The sequence below is a fragment of the Lissotriton vulgaris genome, chromosome 11 (genome assembly GCF_964263255.1).
Source record: "Lissotriton vulgaris chromosome 11, aLisVul1.2, whole genome shotgun sequence".
In the NCBI taxonomy this organism is placed as follows: domain Eukaryota; kingdom Metazoa; phylum Chordata; class Amphibia; order Caudata; family Salamandridae; genus Lissotriton; species Lissotriton vulgaris.
The window spans coordinates 1,084,289,349-1,084,311,386 of NC_141699.1; the positions used below are offsets into that span (position 1 = coordinate 1,084,289,349).

At 49.1% G+C, this 22,038-nt stretch overlaps 1 protein-coding gene across 1 annotated transcript in view; it reads right to left on the minus strand.

The window, feature by feature from the left end:
• The window catches only part of ARMC9 (armadillo repeat containing 9), a 417,510-nt gene that overhangs the window by 208,794 nt on the left and 186,678 nt on the right, over positions 1-22,038 (minus strand). Inside the window, exon 14 of the mRNA XM_086944561.1 lies at positions 14,053-14,176. Coding sequence (XP_086800687.1) covers positions 14,053-14,176 — 124 coding nt within the window. The remainder of the gene's footprint in view (positions 1-14,052; positions 14,177-22,038) is intronic.

The window sequence follows — 22,038 nt, forward strand, 5'->3', positions numbered from 1 at the left end:
GACTTACGATGGACCCATGGACTCCATGGTGCTTTGGGGTAGCCAGCATTGGCCGCTGTTTGCCAAGAGATGGGTCATCACACGCTGCTTATAAACAGAAGTCCAAACCCTGCAAGTCCAGCAATGGAAGCGAGCGGCATCAGGTGAGGAGGCTACAGAGGGATCTCAACATGTGAATGACAGTGTGCAATCACAGTGCCCTGGGAAGGAGCACGGACATCAACAAGAGGAACACTTGGATTTCCTCATTGTGAAACTCACATACAACGCTACGTCCAGAGGCAATGGAGGTGACCATAGGCACGCCCCCAGACAGGACTAAGATAATATTTCACTGCATTATTCCAGCTTCAAGCCACCAACATAAGAGAGGTCCTGGCTGCTGAATGCAGGAGGCCAGGAACAGTCAGGCTGCTACCTTTTCCCCTGTATACAATTATACGCCACTAAGTACACACCAGCAGATACAGGTGGGAATAGATCGCTGCTGCTGCTACCACGACTTTATTACCTACCAAGGGTCTAAAAACCAAGCCCACTTCCTTGCAGACAAAACGCCCAGAGTGGATCTGTCTGCACATCTAACTGCAATGAATTTGTGCAGTAGTAATGGATTGAACGCGAGCTTCCATTTTGGATTCGGCAGCTACGGCTGGGCACTCACAAGGCGACACCCTTGGAGCTTTGAGAATGTAACTCTTGTTCTCCCTTCTATGTTGGAATCCCTACCCACACCTCGGCTGAAATGAAAGAAGGACATTTCCTTGTTCCAAGTGTCCAAGTCTTTTTCCGTTCCCTTTAAGTATTATTTCTGCAGCATATTGATTAATTATGTAAATATTTAGCAAAACCTCAATGTTGGGCATCCAAGCATTTTACACAGAGTGAGCGATAATACCAATAACAGTGTGTGTCGAGCACAGAACAACCTGTGGATACAATGAAGGTGGCCCTAATCTCAGTGTGGTTACCTTGCAAATTCTCTATCTCACTTTATGTATTATGGATTTACTGTTTTTATTTTCTCTTGCGATATGAACTGCCAGAAACTTCAGTAAGCACGTAATTCACAACAAAAGCAACCTAATGAATACAGTAAGCGGAAAGACCACAGGTTATCAGGCACAAAAAGCTTGAGTGAAAGGCTTCGTAATGCCAAAAGTGTGTCCCTTTATCTGGTTACACAACACTACTGCGTCACGCGTCCCACACGACACCGAATCACACCGGGATACCCGGGTAGAGAATGATGGGGGAAATGCTCTGCGAGCTTCTGAATGGTGAGCCCCTTGGCTACAAAGTGCTCCCTGATGCCGCTGGCGTAGCACATAGGAGCCAGGGACAATCAGGGTTTCTGTGCAGAATGGAGATACACAGACATAGAATGTTGGATAAAAAAGGAAATGAACACTCTTTTGTGAACCTAGTGAGTTCCACCCAGGTTTGGTTTTAGACACAAAACAAAGATCACGTGACCAAGATCTCACACATTTGCCTAGTACAGACTCGGTGCGAGGTACAGAAACAAAACAAGGGCCCAGGGGTCTATCCTTATTATCTAATACATTCTGAAATTACAACAACAACAAAATAAACACACACACACACAAAAGTAATTTTCCACCCTTGCCACATCAGGTGGCCGAAAATATCCATAATAAATACAACAGAAATAAAAGTTAATCACATTATGCAATGATGTTCAAAATAAAATAAAATTTGAAAAACGGGTGAAGAAATAGTACTTCTAAGAATTTTTTTAAGAATCGATATAGCAACCTCAATTGCAAAGAAGGTTGGCTCTTGTCCACGTGGGAAAGAATGGTTCCCTTAAAGGACGTTTAAAAAACAAGCAAATTTTAACAGCCGGATCATCAGGCAATACTGTATGAGGGAAATATTCACCAACACCAGTAACCGTGTTGAAGAGGAGTTGAGGTGGATTATGAGAACTTTAACAGTCAACGGGGAGGAAGTTAGACCAAAAGATGGGGTGCACACTCACCAGATGCGTGCGGCATTCCACCGTAAGACTTGAATGTCGCGCATTAAAATCTTCGTTATCGTAGGGGATCACAGGACATGCAAAGAGACACAATTCTAAGAAGCCGTTAATTCATGGCTCATACATACAAAGATACCCTCAAATGAGTCAGCATTCTGAAACCACCAAAGGAGTCCATAAAGACAGCGCTACATGCTGTCTATGTGTACTGTGTTCTCTTTCATGTTCGCTATCTACCCATACTTTGTCCTATTTCATCTTACTTTTCTGGCGAATCAATTGACATGAATGGGGGTGAAACTTACACTATTGTTCGTGCGTGAAGATTTTTGGCATCTTCTGGTTAGAAGGTCTACTAGCCTTATATTACAACCGAATAAGATAATATTTCAATTTATTTCTTTATTTATAAAGTTTTATATAGCGCGAACTTGATCCTGAAGGATATCAGAGCGCTTTACAATTTAAGGCAAAGGTAACAAATCGGAACATTAGTCTAACATTGGGAATCTAATGGCCATTGAATCAACTAGAACAATGCAAGTAAAGTTTCATCTCTACATAAAATAGCTAAGCTTTAAGATCTTTTTTGAGTTTTAAATGCTTAAGGGTAGATTTAAATCAATTTAAGAATTACAAATGGATTAACCTGCAACGAGCGTAGTGAATATCAAGGGTTGTATCAATGAAACATCCTATTGCAAAACTTGTGACTCGACAGGTAGAAACCTTGGGCATTGTGTTCCAGCTTTAAGCCACCAATATAACAGCCTACTTATCAATATAGCACAAAATCGTATTTCTAGACATTTAGGGTTCTGTCAGTCTACATATCCAGGACTTCTCTGACTGGGGTTTTAGTAAAATTTATACCATCCCTCTGCCTAAGCTAAGAACATCACTTAATTGCCTGACTATAAAAAAAACTTTGTTATATGGTAGGTTTGGGCTAAATGGAATGTATACGTGCTGCTGTAGTAACCTTGGAAATGTATTTCTGGAATATACTTTGTTTGTTGCAAGAAACGATGATTATCAAATAATTAGCAATTAAAAGTTGCATTAAATATGCTATTAGACAGTTTAGCTTTGAGATGAATCTAACAGCTACTTGTAAACATAAATAAGTTAGTTATTTTAGTTTATTTACACTGTGGTACTGTAGTTCTAGCGAGAACACAGTTATCTCTATTCACCTCTAGGCACTCGAATAGGACACAACAAAACAGGTCATTTGAATCATGAAAAGAATGATGAAAAGAAAGATGCAAGATGCGTTGACACTTTGAGTGAGGGCGTCACAACACACTGTGTGCGCATGATTCGTTTCACCAGAACAGCAGCATCTAAAGTTTGCTCCACCACAAAAGTCGTTAATTCAAACTAGCTAAATGAAATGGGTTTTTAATATTCGACTGTGAATAATACTTTGTCAATTGCTGCCAGAAATCGATCACACTAACCTGTGCTTTGTGCCCATTCCCTTTCACATGCACTTTTTGCAGTGTCTAACATTATTTAACTTTTTGTAGGGCCTTCATCTGCTGAGCAGTTGTCTGCTGACAATGCTTTATTGTTTAGAGCTGGAGTTCACTTACCCACACTGCAGTGGTGTAGCGTAGGGGGAGGGGGGCACAGGGGCGGTTGCCCAGGGCACAACATTCTTAGGGGCATTTTTAGGGATTCATACTTTTGATAGGGGTGCAAAATTTGAAAAGAAAAGTGGAGGATATTTGCCTTGCCCCAGGCCCTGGCAACCCATGCTACGCCGCGACCACACTGCACATACATTATTTTACCTACTACATACGACTATTACCGCACACTTATAAACAGAGTCAAATTGCCATTTATTAGGTAAGACACATTTTTTGAAAATGTGTTATATCTTACACCAGATGTGATTGAAAAACAAACTGTAACCTTAAAAATCTACAAGATCTGAAACCCGAAAGGGCTTGGAGTATAAATTAATATGGAAAGACCTTCCAGGCTCATTTGCATAATCATTACTAGAAGGTTGCAGCTTACAGGAAAATTATTCATCACTATTTTAAAACGACCCATTTCGCCATCACACCCTTTCATTTTTTTAAAGATTGTAGGAAAAAAATCACAAATAGGCAGAAATAGCATTTTAGAAGCTGTGACAAAGGCCCAATGAGTTAAACAGTTGCTGCAGACAAAACTGTGTGACCACGTCACATATTCAATTCCTGATGGTGCGGTGTCAACTTTGAAACATTTTGAGGCATACAAATTTAGCAGCATTAGGTAAAAGAAACAACAGTTTTTGGCACACTGCAAAACTGCGGTAGCATTCACTAAATAAATCTAATTATTCTTCTTCTGTATGCATCACTAACTCTTTTGTACAGTATTTATAGCCATCAATGATCCTTCCTTGGCATCCAAAAATTTTTCTGGACCAGCTCTTCAAAATGATCTTTGTTTTGGAATCATTAATACATGCTCAGATGTTCAGATACTTTAATCAAACTCATCTTGCAGTCCTCTAGCATGATTTCTACACAGAAGTTATGTGTGTTACTAAATACGGATTCCTACACGCTTTAGCAACAGAAAGTATGAAAGAAACGCCTACTCCCCCATAAACAAGAAAACAAGAGAAGTAAAAACATGTTACTTACCTGTACACTGTGGTTCTCCAGTATTGATATATTTCATAGATTCACATGCTTGAGTCTTCCCTGCCTTCGAGGTGGGAGTCCCACGGTAACAGTAGAAATAGTAGTACTGAATACATTACATCGACGTCCATAGAGAGGCAGTTCAATTGAGCACTCTGTCAACCTCATTTTATAACATCCAAAGTTCAGCCAATCACAGCAGAGACCTCAGAGTAACCCTCTCCTCAGAGCCACCATACCTCAGATTTCGAGCACAAGTGTGCAAATATATATATATATATATATTCATGTTAAATTATTTTTCGTGCTCTGTCTCTTTTTCTTTTGAAGGAGGTGCCTCTCCTCCATAGTAGTTTTTTTATAGAGTTTGTAAGCGCCACAGGGGCACGTACTAACGCTCCTACAACAGGGCCGGACTGGCAATAGCAGGCACCAGGCTTTTACCTGGTAGGTTGCTAGGGTGGGAGCCAGTTTTGTACCCCTGGGGCCCCGTTTTTTTTTTACCGGGAGTAGGCAATATCGGCCCCCTGTAACCAAATCAGCCGAAACCAGTCCTCGCAAACTGCTCGGCTGCACTCCCCCTCACTCCAGGGGGGCGGCTGAGTAGTTTGCCAGGGCCGGTTTCTGTTCCCAGTGCCACCGTGTCCTAGAAGCCCGTCATTTGGCAGACAGAAAGCGGGTTGGAGCCATGCCGGAAGCTGACTGCCACAGTCGGAGGTCGGCAGCGATCTCGGCTCTCCATGGGGCTTGTGACATGTGAGCGGCAGGATCGGTGAAATTCAGGGCCCAAACCCTTTGGAATTCACTTACAAAGCGAGCCTGGTTATGAAGCCGTGATCGCGCTTCACAAGCTCCTGGATGGCGACCGATGGCGCTTGGTAAGTTCCTCTTTACATACCCTAGGCTCGTTTTGTATCAAGTACTATTATTCTTCTCAAATTAAACCACAAATGGAACCGGGGAACAGAGAGATAAGGCGGCGTGCCCTGGATCACACCAAAAAGCGAGGAAATGAGTATGAGAGTTTGCTGTAGCTTTTCAGTGTCCGGCTCTGCCTTCTTTTATGGCACGGAGTGTTTGTAGCTCGTGTGTGCTTTGGCAATGCTTTTTGAGTCTGACGCATATTGGAATGCACATACACGTACTCGTGCGCTTTTGCCACGGGGCAACATTGCTTTTAAAGTCTGACTTCAAGGACATGGCGCTTCAACATCCTGCGCATGCTTCGGAAGATGTTCTGGTGGATCCCCACGGAGACCAGGAAGACCGTCACCCAGGCCCTCGTCACCAGCCGACTGGACTACGGCAACGCCCTCTACGCCGGAACCACCGCCAAGCTCCAGAAGAGACTCCAGCGGATCCAGAACGCCTCAGCCAGACTCATCCTCGACATCCCACGAAACAGACACATCTCCGGACACCTGAGAGACCTGCACTGGCTACCCGTCAACAAAAGAATCACCTTCCGGCTCCTCACCCACGCACACAAAGCCCTACACGATCAAGGCCCGAGCTACCTCAACAACCGAATCAACTTCTACGCTCCCAAACGCCACCTCCGATCAGCCAGCCACGCCCTCGCCGCCGTCCCACGCATCCGTAGAGCGACAACAGGAGGAAGGTCCTTCTCCTACCTGGCCGCCAAGACCTGGAACTCCCTCCTGGCCGACCTGCGCCGGACCCAAGACCACCTCGCCTTCAGGAAGAAGCTCAAGACCTGGCTGTTCGAGCAGTAACGGCACCCCCCCCCTAAGCGCCTTGAGACCCTACGGGTAGGTAGTGCGCTCTATAAATGTCTTTGATTGATTGATTGATTGATTGATTACACGCTATTTTCTTCTCACCATGACACTGCCTGGCAAACCCGTTTTCTTTGCGTTGTCCTCTGCTGATGTAAACTAAGTTGTTCGCAAATATAAAGTGCTAGATTACTGTTTGCAACGAGAGCAGGGTGTAAAAATAGAATATGTAAAGTAAGATATATTGTATGTGTGCTGAGTGTAACTGATGTAATTTGTATAATGTGACGTGACTGATGTGTTGTGACTGGAGGCTTATAAAAGAGTTATTCGCGGCCGTTGCAGCCCTGGAAATGTTCTTTGCCAGTCACTCGTGTGAGCCCAACAATTACTTCTTTTTGCATAGCGCCCTTCTGCCTCTCGGCTGCATCTGTGCACTAACTGCATAGGCGCTTTCCTCTCACTTTCCTGAGTCGCATAAATGGTTGTGCAACACCCGCCACCGCCACCGATGGCTGAAGAGTACTGTCTTGCAAGATTAAACGTCTGATGTCTTACTGTGAATGAGCAGGGTGCAGGGCTATTTGTCTCCTGCTCAGATGTATGTACTCTGTACTCTGAGGTCGTAACGCTTCACTGTTTTCCCAGGATGTCTTATCAACTCTGTCCTTCCATTGGGCCATTTTAATGGCTTTGAAATGTCACGCTAACCTCATTTGGCACGTATGCAAGGAGCATGTCTGCCAAATGATATGGCACACATGGTAGTTGGGAGGTGCAGCTTTGCCTCTGCACTCTTTCCCCTCATGCAAGCCTCTCTGCCTGCTTCACCATCTCCCAGGAGCAAAGAGCAGCAGCCCTCCAGGGCTCTTGCCACAGCAACCCACACGAGCATTTCCTACAGCCCTGATGAAAAACACAATGCCACGTATCCTGTTTTTCCCAAGATTGAAGGTAATCACAGGCAGCTAAGGAGAAACGTTAAAGCCCTGCCTCCAATGTCTTCCTGCTGTAGAGGGAGAACAAGTTCACTCTGGCCATCATACCTGCCAACTTCAACAACAAGCATTGGCAGAGCCAATAGGTTTCTCCTATGTGAAATCTGTTGGCTTTGGCAATTTTTTTTTTTTTTTACATATTGCATAGCAGTTGAGTTTCTGTGAAACATGACTTTATGTATAAAAAAAGTTCTATGATGCGCACCGAATTGACTGAGTCATAGTGCTTTTGTTTTTACTATAAGCCATGTTGCAAAGCAGCTCACGTGCTGTGTAATATGTAAAACAATTGACAGATGCAATAAATTATGTGAAGACGAAACCTGCTGGCTTTGCCATTGCTTGTTGTAGATGGTCTGAAGTGGGCTAGAGTGCTTTGAGCAGCCTGGCCAGGACGTGGCTGCAGCTCATTTAAAATAAGCATTTGCAATGCAATAGGTCTCGCATTACTGAAAGTTGGAGCTACTGGTATTGCATTATTATTTGCAACGCCAATATCTCAAACTTTCAGTATTGCGAGGCCTATTGCATTGCAAATGCTTGTCTGGCATTGTGAAAGTCACAGAAAGGAATACCTTGAGCTGAAAGTCAAAAGTTGAAAAAGCCAACTGTCACCGAGCAGAGCTCAGAGAGACTCCCAATCACACGACGTGAGGTAAGAAATCTGAGGTGTGGTGGCTCTGGGGAGAGAGTTACTCTGAGTTCTCTGCTGTGATTGGCTGAACTTTGGATGTTATAAAATGAGGTTGATAGAGTGCTCAATTGAATTGTCTCTCCATGGAGGTCTCTGCAATGTATTCAGTACTAATATTTCTACTGTTACCGTGGGACTCGCACCATGACGACAGGGAAGACTTAAGCATGTGAATCAATAAAAGATACATTACAAGAGAAACAGCTCCCTCTAAAACAAGTTAGACACTATGAAATGTAATGTTTTTGCATTGATGTTTTGCAATTTCAAAATTATGCTGCTGTTTTCAAATTGAGATCCATATATAAAAAAAGCTATAATTCCTGTATTTCTAGGGGTTCTCAGCTTCCACCCACTGACCTTTACTCTCACCAGTTTGTGTTAGTATACTGTATAGTACTTTGTTAATACATAATTGTATGTGCCTGAAGATCCTAAAAGTTACTTAGGTTTGTTTTTCTTTCAAGCATGGACTTTTCATGTGCCTTAGTGAAAGTGGGTGCTTTGGTTAAATGGATCGAATAGCAACAAGAAAGTAAACAGGTGGGGTTGGGGAGGCTCTCGGATACATATTTAGAGGGTCCCGCCCAACGGAGGCAGCTGCAATGAAGTGTTCAGTAACCGGGCAGTCTGGAGGGAAGGTTTGGAGGTCCTGTGCCAAGAGGAAAGCTTGTGGGGAAGCCCATGATGTCAAGATTCAATTAGCGCTGCATAGATCACTGAAGAGCGGCCTACAGGAAGCAACAGACAGAATGATCATGGATGCCACCTCTTTAAAAGCAGCTAAGAGGACAAGGTGTCTTTATTATTAATGACCCCCCCACCCCACCTTCACATCTAAACCTGCCCCAGCCACACCTTAGTAAACTACTCTAGACAACGGAAAGGGCACAAGATATGCCTTACTATACTGAGATGTTTCAAGCTGCTTGCAGGGGGGTTCAGGACTCCACTCTCTGCTTCAGCAGTCACCGACAGTCCCTTCAACGACTCAACCCGAGCCCCTACACTGGGGGTGAATCATTTGGCAATTCAGGGGAGCCAGAGTCCAAAAACACACACCATGACCTATGCTGATGTCACAACTAAACCTAGGTTAGATGTTTTTGTTCTAGCAGGTTAATTAGATAAAGGAGACACAAACTCTAGGGTGGAAAATGAACCTGTGTCTCTAGCAGTGATAAGTAGCTGAAACTTAGTCCAAGTTATTCACGGATTTAAAAACTCCTCTTAGAATGGTAGCACTTCTGGGACGTCGATATACAAGAAAATACACTTTGTAAACAGGGAGACTAGAAGAGTGAATCACCCTTGACTTTTGCGATTCACTCTAGATGAGTTAATCATAGATGCATTTGTGTGCCTCACTCTAGAAGACAAAATCAGGCATGCCGTTTCTGCCTCACTCTAGAAGACTGGGTCAGGCATGCCATCTCTGCCTCACTCTAGAAGACTGGGTCAGGCATGCCATCTCTGCCTCACTCTAGAAGACTGGGTCAGGCATGCCGTCTCTGCCTCACTCTGGAAGACGAATCAGGTATGCCGTCTGTGCCTCACTCTAGAAGACTGAATCAGGCATGCAGTCTGTGCCTCACTCTAGAAGACTGAATCAGGCATGCCCTCTGTGCCTCACTCTAGAAGACTGAATCAGGCATGCCCTCTGTGCCTCACTCTAGAAAACTGATTCAGAAATGCTGTCTGTGTCTCACTCGAGATGAGTGTTTCCCACAGGCAGTCTAATGCCTCACTCTAGAAGACTGAATCAGGCATGCCGTCTGTGCCTCACTCTATTATTATTATTATTATTATTATTACTGAGTTTTATATCGCGCCTGGTTACCCTTGGGCATCCCCGCGCTCTCCCAGAGAGAGGCACCATAACAAAAGACAGAGGCATTAGGCAGGGAACAGGTGGGGCTTTAAAAGTTTACGGAAACGTAAAGTACTCGTTTCAGAGCGTAGGAATAACGGAAGGGAGTTCCACAAAGTTGCAACGTTTATGGAAAATCTTCTGCCGCCAGTCCTGGCCTTCCTTACTCTCGCAACTTGCAGCAGATGTTGATGATCCAAGCGCAAGGTACGAGGGGCCTTGTAGGGTTGAACCATCTCCCGTAGGATAGGTGGCCCTTTCCCCTGCAGGATTTTGTGGGTCATGCAGAGTGCTTTAAAATTCACCCTCTCTCTGATAGGAAGCCAGTGAAGCGCCTTAAGCGCCGGGCGGGCAGATTGACGCCTGGGAAGATCTGTCAAGAGCCTAGCAGCAGCATTTTGTACTTGCTGCAGTTTGTTTAGTGTTGTTTCTGGGGCCCCCAGAAACAGCGCGTTGCTGAAATCCAGCCGTGAGATGATGAGTCCCTGGATTAGCAGCCTCCTCGAAGCCATCGGGAGAAGAGGTAAGATCTTCCGGGCAGACTGGAGCAGACCAAAGCACACGCCTGCTGTCTTTTTAGCGTGTGTCCTAAAAGAAAGGTCCTGCTCCAGCCACACCCCCAAACTCTTAATCTCCTGTTTGGGGGTGGGTGCCACTCCCAGGCAGCTGGGCCAGCTGCTAGGTGAGAGGGAGGGAGGGGAGTTCCCCAGCATCATCAATTCGGTTTTCGAACCGTTAAGTTTGAGTGCTGAGCTGCACATCCACGTAAAGATCTGAGATAAACAGGTGTGCAGCCGGTCGGGTTGGTTTGCCGACTGGGGGAGCCCAACCACCAGCTGGGTATCATCAGCATAGCTGATGATCTTGATACCCAGTGGCAGCACCACACTCTCCAGTGGGGCCATATAAATGTTAAACAATGTAGGGCTCAACGATGAGCCCTGTGGCACACCACACTGGAGAGGGACAGATGTTGATTTCTCCCGGCCTTCCCAAACCTCAAACGTCCGGCCTTCCAGAAATGACGCGAACCATTTCAGGGCCATCCCGGAGACCCCCACCCCGCCAGCCGTTGGAGTAACACCTGGTGGTCTACGGTGTCAAATGCCGCACTAAGGTCCAGGAGGATCACTGCCACCGATCCCCCTGAATCCAAAATGCTCCTGGCATTCTCCACGACTGCGAGCAGGGCAGTATCCGTCCCCTGACCAGGGCGAAAACCCGTTTGGGAATCACCCAGGAGGGAATTGGATTCCAAAAAACCCGATAGGCGCCTGTTCACGAGTTTCTCCGCCACCTTGCTAATGCCGGGGAGCAGAGAGATGTGCCTAAAATTAGCAAGGTCGGCGGGGTCCAGACTAGGCTTCTTCAAGAGGGCCTTGACAACCGCTCCCTTCCAGCTAGGGGGCACCACTCCTTTGGAAAAAGAAAGATTTATAAGGTCAGTCACAGGGCCGCCGATGGTAGAGGCGACCTGCTTCAGGTATTTCATCGGTACAGGGTCTATCGGGGACCCACTCTTCACAGTCGCCAGAACCCCGAGAGCTTCCTCCACAGTGACTAGTCCAAAGGAATCCAGCTCCACTGACCGCGGCCCGGGTCGAGGCCCTGGGCTGCCACCCGAGTGTGTCTCCTGGGCTAGCCGAGGAAGAGATGCCAAGATGTTTTCGACTTTGGTCTTGAAAAAAGAAGCAAGTTCGGAACATTTCTCACGTGGGTTGTCGTGAGTAACCGGGGGTTCAGGAGTTCCCTGATAACCCTGAAGGATTCCTTCGAGGAGTTAGAAGAGAGACCTATTCTCTCCTCGAAAAACACAGCTTTTGCTGCCTTGATGGCAGATTTATAGGTACCGAGAGCCACCCGATATTCTGTCCGGCTGTTTTCACTCCAGTCCTTCCTCCAAATCCGCTCCATCCTCTTGCAGCCCTTCCTGAGTGTTCTCAGCTCTGGTGTATATAAGGGGGCTGATCCCACTCTTCTACCCCTGGTAAGTAATCTTTTCTTCGGGAGAATGGCATCAAGCGAATTGGTCAGCCAGGTGCTAAGGTTCACATCGGCTACCAGCGGATCAGACCCGAGGAGGGGCCGGGACGACTCCAAGTGTGTTGCCCAGATGTCCACTGGAAGCCTAGACCAGGCTCTTTCAACCGTAAATACCCTGGGGGTTGATGCCACTGAGACATCAAGCTGCCATCGGGCCGGGACCATAAAATGGTCTGTCCAGGGCAGAGCCAATGCGGGCAATACTTTGAGGCGATCCGAGTTTGAGAATATAGGATCAAGCAGATGTCCCTTCGCATGCGTTGCACCCGAGTTGGCCAGGCTGATCTCAAACGCCTTGAGATCGAACTGCAGATCTGCACCCAGAGAGCTAGAGGGGTCGTCAAAGTGAATGTTGAAATCACCCAATGCTACAAAATTGGCACTAGAGGAGGCAAGGAGCGCGGCCATTTCGAGAAAGGAGTTGATAAAATTGCCCATAGTCCCAGGGGGGCGGTAAATAAGAAGGCCTGCCAGGGACGCCGTAGGCGACAGACGTAGGGAGAACTGACAGCTCTCGCAGTCGCTCGACCCTCCATCTTGAACCTTACACACTAACGTATCCCTGTAAAGGATGGCAATTCCTCCGCCCCGCCCCACAGGTCTGTCTAGATGAGATATGAGAAAGCCTTGTGGAAGTGCTCTAACCATGTCCGGGCCGGAGCATGAGGAAATCCAGGTCTCCGTTAGGAACAGGACATCCAATTTATGGTCATAGAAGATGGTTATACTCTAGAAGACTGAATCAGGCATGCCATATGTGCCTCACTCTAGAAGACTGAATCAGGCCTACCGTCTATGTCTCACTCTAGATGAGTGTTTACCACAGGCAGTCTTGTGCCTGACTCTAGAAGACTATATCAGGAATGCCGTATGTGCCTCAATCTAGAAAAGTGAATCCTGCATGTCGTTTGTGCCTCACTCTAGAAGACTGAATCAGGACTACCGTCTGTGCCTCACTCTAGAAGACTGAATCAGGCATGTCGTCTCTGCCTCGCTCTAGAAGACTGGGTCAGGCATGCCATCTCTGCCTCACTCTGGAAGACGAATCAGGCATGCCGTCTGTGCCTCACTCTAGAAGATGGGATCAGGCATGCCATCTGTGCCTCACTCTAGAAAACTGAATCAGGCATGCCGTCTGTGCCTCCCTTTAGAAGACTGATTCAGGAATGCTGTCTGTGTCTCACTCTAGATGAATGTTTCCCACAGGCAGTCTTGTGCCTCACTCTAGAAGACTGAATCAGGCATGCCGTATGTGCCTCACTCTAGAAGACTGAATCAGGCATGCCATCTGTGCCTCACTCTAGAAGACAAATTGATGCAGATGAGGGAATCAGGCATGCAGTCATGTGCCTCACTCTAGAAGACAAATTGATGCAGATGAGGGAATCAGGCATGTCGCTGATGTCTCACTGTAGATGAGGGAATCAGGCATGCTGCTGATGCCTCACTCTAGATGAGGGAATCAGGCATGCTGCTGATGCCTCACTGCAGATGAGGGAATCAGGTATGCCGTTGATGCCTCACTGCAGAGAAGGGAAACAGGCATGCCGATGATGCCATGCTGCAGATGAGGGAAACAGGCATGTCGTTGATGCCTCACTGCAGATGAGGGAATCAGGCATGCCGATGATGCCTAAATGCAGATGAGGGAAAAAGACATGTCGTTGATGCCTCGCTGCAGATGAGGGAATCAGGCATGCTGTTGATGCCTCGCTGCAGATGAGGGAATCAGGCATGCTGTTGATGCCTCGCTGCAGATGACGGAATCAGGCATGCCATTGAAGCCACACTGCAGATGAGGTGAATCAGGCATGCCGTTGATGCCTCGCTGCAGATGAGGGAATCAGGCATGCTGTTGATGCTTCGCTGTAAATGAGGGATTCAGGCATGCCGTTGATGCCTCACTGCAGATGAGCGAATCGGGCATGCCGTTGAAGCCTCACTGCAGATGAGGGAATCAGGCATGCTGTTGATGCCTCGCTGTAGATGAGGCAATCAAGCAAACTGTGTTGAGCCTCACTCGTCTACTAGACACCAGTTTGGTTTCCTTACCTCAGGCTGAGCTTCTGTAGGGCACCCAGGACATTCTCCCTTGTAGCCGAGTCCTTGTCTTCTGCCTTCAGTGTTTCCTCCAGGGCCCTAATGAGCCGTGGGTTCTGCGACAGGTACAGCCGGCCTGGTGTCAAAAGAGGAGAGTACGAGTTAAGATGACAAATATGGTGCATTTAAAAAACCTGCAACTCTTCATGCTACCCCGCATCTACTTCACCCTAGCCCAAATTAATCACTTGTTCCCACAAGCAAATGCCCATTGCCCTTGAAGTCCGGCTCGAGGCGCTGAGCTAGAGCACATGATTTGGTCCTGCCTAGCTCTACATTACTGGTGGAAAAAAGCGCACAACACATTACGACAAGTCACGGAGCTCACTGATATCCCCACACGGGAGGCGTGTTCACTCTGCATCTTCACGCGGCAAAAGTCCCATAAAGTGTGCATTCACTTCGCCTGCCTGATGCTTCTCCTCGCCAAACGTACTCTTACCCTGCACCTCCTACGTTCCTCAGCAAACCCCTCTCTAGATGCCTGGCACTGCACAGTCCGCAAGTGCGCGGAGGAAGACGCACTTCGCTACGAGAAAGTGCAGGGTCTATGCCAACAACCCATTTGCACCCATTGGGCCACCCTTCTCTCAGAGTTTCTGCCCGGCACTAAAAATGATAACCTCCCCCTGTAGTGGCTGCCACGCACCAAGCGTATCTGGCAGTACCTGCTGTTCCCCACTCCGCTTCGCTCATCTACATGTTATACTACCCCATTCACACTGTCTTGGCCCACCCTCATGCCCAATGCATTAGCGTTCCATGCCGTTTCTTTGCAAGATACCGCTACACCCCTATCCCTCTCCCATCCCCCACTTTCCATGGTTATATATCCTCCCACTTGTTGTGTACACTTGACAATCTCCCCTGCAAATATGCAACCATGAGTAATGAACCGTGTGTTCCTTGCTGATGAATCTGGGCTTTACTCCTTCAGGCATACGAGTTAAGCTCTAACTGGATTCAATTGCCGACTGTACCTGTACTTTATGGGTTTTTTAGTCAGAAAACCCAATAAAGGTTTAAATAAAAAGCACAACAAAAATACGATGACAAATGTTTTCCAGAAAGCTGCACTGTAAGAGTCATTTCTCAGCAGTGGCTACTCAATGTGCCAGGAGCACCACACCGTGACATTAGTAGGGTGCTGACCACAAGAGCATGAAATGTGATTCAGGGAATACCCGAATCAATCATACCAACTGGCACTGCCTCAGTTCACTGCTCTTAGTTCACTGTGCTATTACTGAGAGGGGATCAACCAGATGCAAGTGGATCTTCATCCCATTACGATAGATGTCACCAAGCCAAAGTACTTAACCCTGTCCTCCCCAGCTCAACCACCACAGATGGGTCCCGTGGAGGTGGATATCGAGTCCACATGGCACACCGGGCTCCGTGACCCATGGGTCTCGTGAGGTGGATCTCGAGTCCACATGGCACACCGGGCTCCATGACCCATGGGTCCCGTGAGGTGGATCTCGAGTCCACATGGCACACCGGGCTCCATGACCCATGGGTCCCGTGAGGTGGATCTCAAGTCCACATGGCACACCGGGCTCCATGACTCATGGGTCCCGTGAGGTGGATCTCGATCCACATGGCACACCGGGCTCCATGACCCATGGGTCCCGTGAGGTGGATCTCGATCCACATGGCACACCGGGCTCCATGACCCATGGGCCCTGTGAGGTGGATCTCGAGTCCACATGGCACACCGGGCTCCGTGGCCCACGGGTCTCGTGAGGTGGATCTCGAGTCCACATGGCACACCGGGCTCCATGACCCATGGGTCCCGTGAGGTGGATCTCAAGTCCACATGGCACACCGGGCTCCATGACTCATGGGTCCCGTGAGGTGGATCTCGATCCACATGGCACACCGGGCTCCATGACCCATGGGTCCCGTGAGGTGGATCTCGATCCACATGGCACACCGGGCTCCATGACCCATGGGTCCCGTGAGGTGGATCTGGATTCCACATGGCACACCAGGCTCCATGACCCATGGGTCCCGTGAGGTGGATCTCGAGTCCACATGGCAAACCGGGCTCCATGACCCATGGGTCCCGTGAGGTGGATCTCAAGTCCACATGGCACACCGGGCTCCATGACTCATGGGTCCCGTGAGGTGGATCTCGATCCACATGGCACACCGGGCTCCATGACCCATGGGTCCCGTGAGGTGGATCTCGATCCACATGGCACACCGGGCTCCATGACCCATGGGTCCCGTGAGGTGGATCTCGAGTCCACATGGCACACCAGGCTCCATGACCCATGGGTCCCGTGAGGTGGATCTCGAGTCCACATGGCACACCGGGCTCCATGACCCATGGGTCCCGTGAGGTGGATCTCAAGTCCACATGGCACACCGGGCTCCATGACTCATGGGTCCCGTGAGGTGGATCTCGAGTACACATGGCACTCCGGGCTCCATGACCCATGGGTCCCGTGAGGTTGATCTCGAGTCCACATGGCACGCCGGGCTCCATGACCCATGGGGCCCGTGAGGTGGATCTCGAGTCCACATGGCACACCAGGCTCCATGACCCATGGGGCCCGTGAGGTGGATCTCGAGTCCACATGGCACACCGGGCTCCATGGCCCATGGGTCCCGTGAGGTGGATCTCGAGTCCACATGGCACACCGGGCTCCATGACCCATGGGTCCCGTGAGGTGGATCTCGAGTCCACATGGCACACCGGGCTCCATGACCCATGGGGCCCGTGAGGTGGATCTCGAGTCCACATGGCACACCGGGCTCCATGACCCATGGGGCCCGTGAGGTGGATCTCGAGTCCACATGGCACACCGGGCTCCATGACCCATGGGTCCCGTGAGGTGGATCTCAAGTCCACATGGCACACCGGGCTCCATGACCCATGGGTCCCGTGAGGTGGATCTCGAGTCCACATGGCACAACCGGCCTCCATGACCCATGGGGCCCGTGAGGTGGATCTCGAGTCCACATGGCACACCGGGCTCCATGACCCATGGGTCCCGTGAGGTGGATCTCGAGTCCACATGGCACACCGGGCTCCATGACCCATGGGTCCCGTGAGGCGGATCTCGAGTCCACATGGCACTCTGGGCTCCATGACCCATGGGTCCCGTGAGGTGGATCTCAAGTCCACATGGCACACCAGGCTCCATGACCCATGGGTCCCGTGAGGCGGATCTCGAGTCCACAAGGCACACCGGGCTCCATGACCCATGGGTCCCGTGAGGTGGATCTCGAGTCCATATGGCACTCCGGGCTCCATGACCCATGGCTCCCGTGAGGTGGATCTCAAGTCCACATGGCACACCAGGCTCCATGACCCATGGGTCCCGTGAGGTGGATCTCGAGTCCACATGGCACTCCGGGCTCCATGACCCATGGGTCCCGTGAGGTGGATCTCGAGTCCACGTGGCACATCGGGCTCCATGACCCATGGGTCCCGTGAGGTGGATCTCGAGTCCACGTGGCACACCGGGCTCCATGACCCATGGGTCCCGTGAGGTGGATCTCGAGTCCAGATGGCACACCGGGCTCCATGACCCATGGGTCCCGTGAGGTGGATCTCGAGTCCACATGGCACTCCGAGCTCCATGACCCATGAGTCCCGTGAGGTGGATCTCGAGTCCACATGGCACTCCGGGCTCCATGACCCATGGGTCCCGTGAGGTGGATCTCGAGTCCACATGGCACTCCGGGCTCCATGACCCATGGGTCCCGTGAGGTGGATCTCGAGTCCACATGGCACACCGGGCTCCATGACCCATGGGTCCCGTGAGGTGGATCTCGAGTCCACATGGCACACCGGGCTCCATGACCCATGGGTCCCGTGAGGTGGATCTCGAGTCCACATGGCACACCGGGCTCCATGGCCCATGTGTCCCGTGAGGTGGATCTCGAGTTCACATGGCACACCGGGCTCCATGACCCATGGGTCCCGTGAGGTGGATCTCGAGTCCACATGGCACACCGGGCTCCGCGGCCCATGGGTCCCGTGAGGTGGATCTCGAGTCCTCATGGCACACCGGGCTCCGCGGCCCATGGGTCCCGTGAGGTGGATCTCGAGTCCACATGGCACACCGGGCACCGTGGCCCATGGGTCCCGTGAGGTGGATCTCGAGTCCACATGGCACACCGGGCTCCATGACCCATGGGTCCCGTGAGGTGGATCTCGAGTCCACATGGCACACCGGGCTCCGCGGCCCATGGGTCCCGTGAGGTGGATCTCGAGTCCACATGGCACACCGGGCTCCATGACCCATGGGTCCCGTGAGGCGGATCTAGAGTCCACATGGCACACCGGGCTCCGCTGCCCATGCCTTGAGATACCCAGGTCACCTTGGGTATCAGTGGAGAAAGACTTACCTTGTTGCACTACACCAGATGTTTAATTTATAAAGAACAGCCAAACAAATGCCTTGGAAAAGTAGAATGCAGGAAAACACAAGCAACTTACCCCACACACTTCTTCCAATAACTAGTTTACAAGTCTATCATGAGATGTCAATTAGATTTTTAGTTCTCCCAGGTGGAAAGTTCTGAAAATCACGGATTGTCTCGCAGACAGTTAATTTTTCTTACTGTAACAGAGATACAAAGACGTCTAGGTCTGCAAGCAATTTTGTGAGGTAAATTGTAGCTATGAATGAAAGTGCTGCTAGTCCCAGAGAAGACACTGGGCACGGAGAATGAGTCACCAGATAACAAACAACAGCTTGTTTCATCTGTGGTGTTTGTTCCTGATGAGCTGGGACGAAACCTGGCCGAAGAGGAGAGGAAACAAAGACCCACAGTGGGTCAACACCAGCACCAGTGGGTTGGGTCAGAGAGACACCTGTTATTTACAGAGTTTGGCACAATGACACTCTTGTGCAAAGAGTGTTATTTCACTGGCATGCTTTGATCTATGCCTTCAATTGGGACTATGCCAGCTCTCCGATATGCCGGGGCGGACTCCTGCCAATCTAAAGAGCATCCATACAAACGTGAGTGTTTTAGTTGTTTAAGCTGCAAAATCCTACAGCTTTGTCTTCAATTCTGAAAAGACAGGACTCCAACAGGCTCCAGGTTGGAGAGCTCTTGTGTTTCCAGGCCTAAGCTGCTCAAGGTACTGTCCAATTACAAGGGGCAATAGCTACAGGGAGGCATTACCATTCCCAACCATTCCCAAAAATATGAAATCGAGTTGAACAAATGCAGAGATTGAAGTTCTATCATGCAGTGGTTGCGTCGGTCTAGCCAAAAACTACTTACAATCAAAACTGAGGAAATCTCTTTTACTAAGTATAGACAATACATTGGTGTACAGATGCATAATTAAGGCAGGGACAGAAAATGATTTGACCTATGTATCTGTCCAGTGTTTATAAGGAATCTTTTTCTGACACAGTTCAACGAGTTGCTTAACGGTAACGTTCTTTCTGGTGGTTACTCTACTTAACGGCAGATTCTGCCCCTTTAGAATATCCCGGGCCAAGACTGGATTTCAAGAATTCTTCTACAAGTGCTCCCAGACACTGGTAGGTGGTAATATGTACACAGTGACTCCATACCACTCAAGAAGTGAAGGAGCAGAGCGGTATATGAACCACCCCTTCACGCTGACGCAAGTTTCTTATATCTTATTTCTTCCACATCCTTGGATAAGGAGCACAGAGCAAACTGAGCCAGCATGCTGATGTCCTAACTTGGAACCTTTTAGATGGTAAAGAGGCTCCTCCAAAGAACAGGGTGGTGTGAGGGCAGTAAGGAATCTGTATTCAGACATTATCCACCATAAACAGCCATATCGAAGGTTAGTAACTTGTTCTCCTGATGGACACCTCGAACTGGGGATTTATCACCTGTGAAAGATACCACAGCAATATCTCCCAAAGGTGGAGGGTCTGTAAGTGGACTGCGAACAAAAAGCACTGCAGAACCAGGGGGGGTGAACTGGCCTTCCGAGCGGACCAGCGCGTCAAGACCTTGTGCATCGACACCCATGTGGCAGATGTTTAGAACATGTTCTCCTCACACCAAAGCCGTTGCTGTGGCCTTGGCCTTGTGGCTTGGGCCCATAGGTCTACGGGAGGCTGCTTCTTGGTAAGTGCATACCAGATTTTGATGGAGAGCGCTAAGCACCTTGCTGGTGCACTCTTCTGCGCAACCTTGCCTTTCATTACACCAGAAAATCACACAAATCTATGATCATCTACACCATAGCCCTTCATGCAGCCGTGGTAAAACTTTAACGCCCGCTAAGGGTCATGGTGATGAAATCCCTATTCCTCTTCCGAGCGGTGAGTTGGGGCAAAAAAAACAGTGGCAGAGCGTTCAACCAACCAATGCAGAAAGGAGGGCCGATGTTTGGAACGAAGGAGGACCGGGTCGTCAGTACTAATTTCTCAAGAAACGGAAGTGGTGTATGGCTATTGACTGAAAGCGCCTGCAGTGCACTCACATGGCACGGCAACATAATTGCAATGAGGAAGAGAGTCTTTCGTGTTTGAAGTCTTACGAAACAGCTGTGCCTAGATTCGAAGGTTGTGCACAAGAAAAATGTCTAGGACCAAGTTCCGAGCCCATTCAGACATATCAAATGGTTTGGTTAGAAGCATGTGAGTCAAACCTTTCATGAAACACATCACAACCGCTGACTTAAATATAGATGGTTGGTCAGGTAAACATGGCAAGGCCCAAAGGGCAGGCAAATGACCTTTCACTGTTCCTTTGCTGCCTAAGGAAAGAGCATGGATTGTAAGGAGTCAGTGGTTCAGGTACCACAGAAGGCAAAAATATGCCCCAGAGCCCAGTTTAGATCATCTTCGGGGAAAGCCGCCTGAACACAAGGATGACATCAACCACCACAGTCGGCAAGTCAAATGATTGGAGGTGTAGGTTATGGAGAATCAGATGATGGACCCTGCCTGGAGGTGCTGCCGCAGCGGAAGCCTGGTCGTAGGATAAATGCTCAGGGAGCTCTGGCCACCATATCCTCTAGGGCCAGTCAGAGGTGATGGGAAAGACTTGGGAACCATCTATCTAGATCTTCCTCAGCTCGCCAGGCAGGAGAGGTAACAGGGAAAGTGCGTATAGGAGTCTTTCCTTCAATTGCATCCGGAATGCATTTCCAAATGTCTGCTTTACAGGAAAAGTCAACGAGCCGAACTGATAACATTATGTGATCCCAACTCCAGCACATAGATCTAGCCAGGGCAGTTGGACAAAGAGTTACGGCGCCACCTCAAGATGAAGACACACTCTTGGTCCACCAGAAGACACCCACTCAGGTTTGTCACTTCTGGTATTCAAGGACCCCGCACGGTGGTTGGTGAACAGGAAGAAACTTTGTTGGTCCTTCCACCTCCAGAGGGGCAGCGCGTCTTGACACAGGATCAATTATCCAAATGCCCCTCATTGTTGCAGAACCATATGGTGGTTGTGTTGTCTATGAGGACCTGCAGCAGCATCCCTTTAATAGATGGGGGGAAAGGAGTTTAGAACAAGATGGAATACACAAAGCTCCAAAAGATTGATGTAGAGTTGGCTCTCCATCAGACAGCTATCATCTCCACCTGTTCGAGATACCTACCCTCAACCCAGCTGGGGCACATCCGTCATCTCCATGAACTCTGGGTTGGGGAAGGGAAGTGGCTATATGCAGTTCAGCCACCACTGTAGGTCTTTCACCGTCTCCCTTGAGATCTGAATGGAGTCAGCGAGGCAGCCCCGATCCTGGGCCCACTGGGATCTCAGGTTCCACGTCAGCGCAAGTATCCGCAACCTACCATTCGGGATGAGGTGCACATGTCAGGAGACCAAGTAACTTTAAAGCCATCCTCATGAAAGCCTAGGACCATCCGGAAACATTAGGATCATACCATAAATGTCCTAGACTCGCAGAGGTAGAGGAAAGGCCTTGAACGTCACCGTGTTTAGAAGTGCCCCATGAATGGA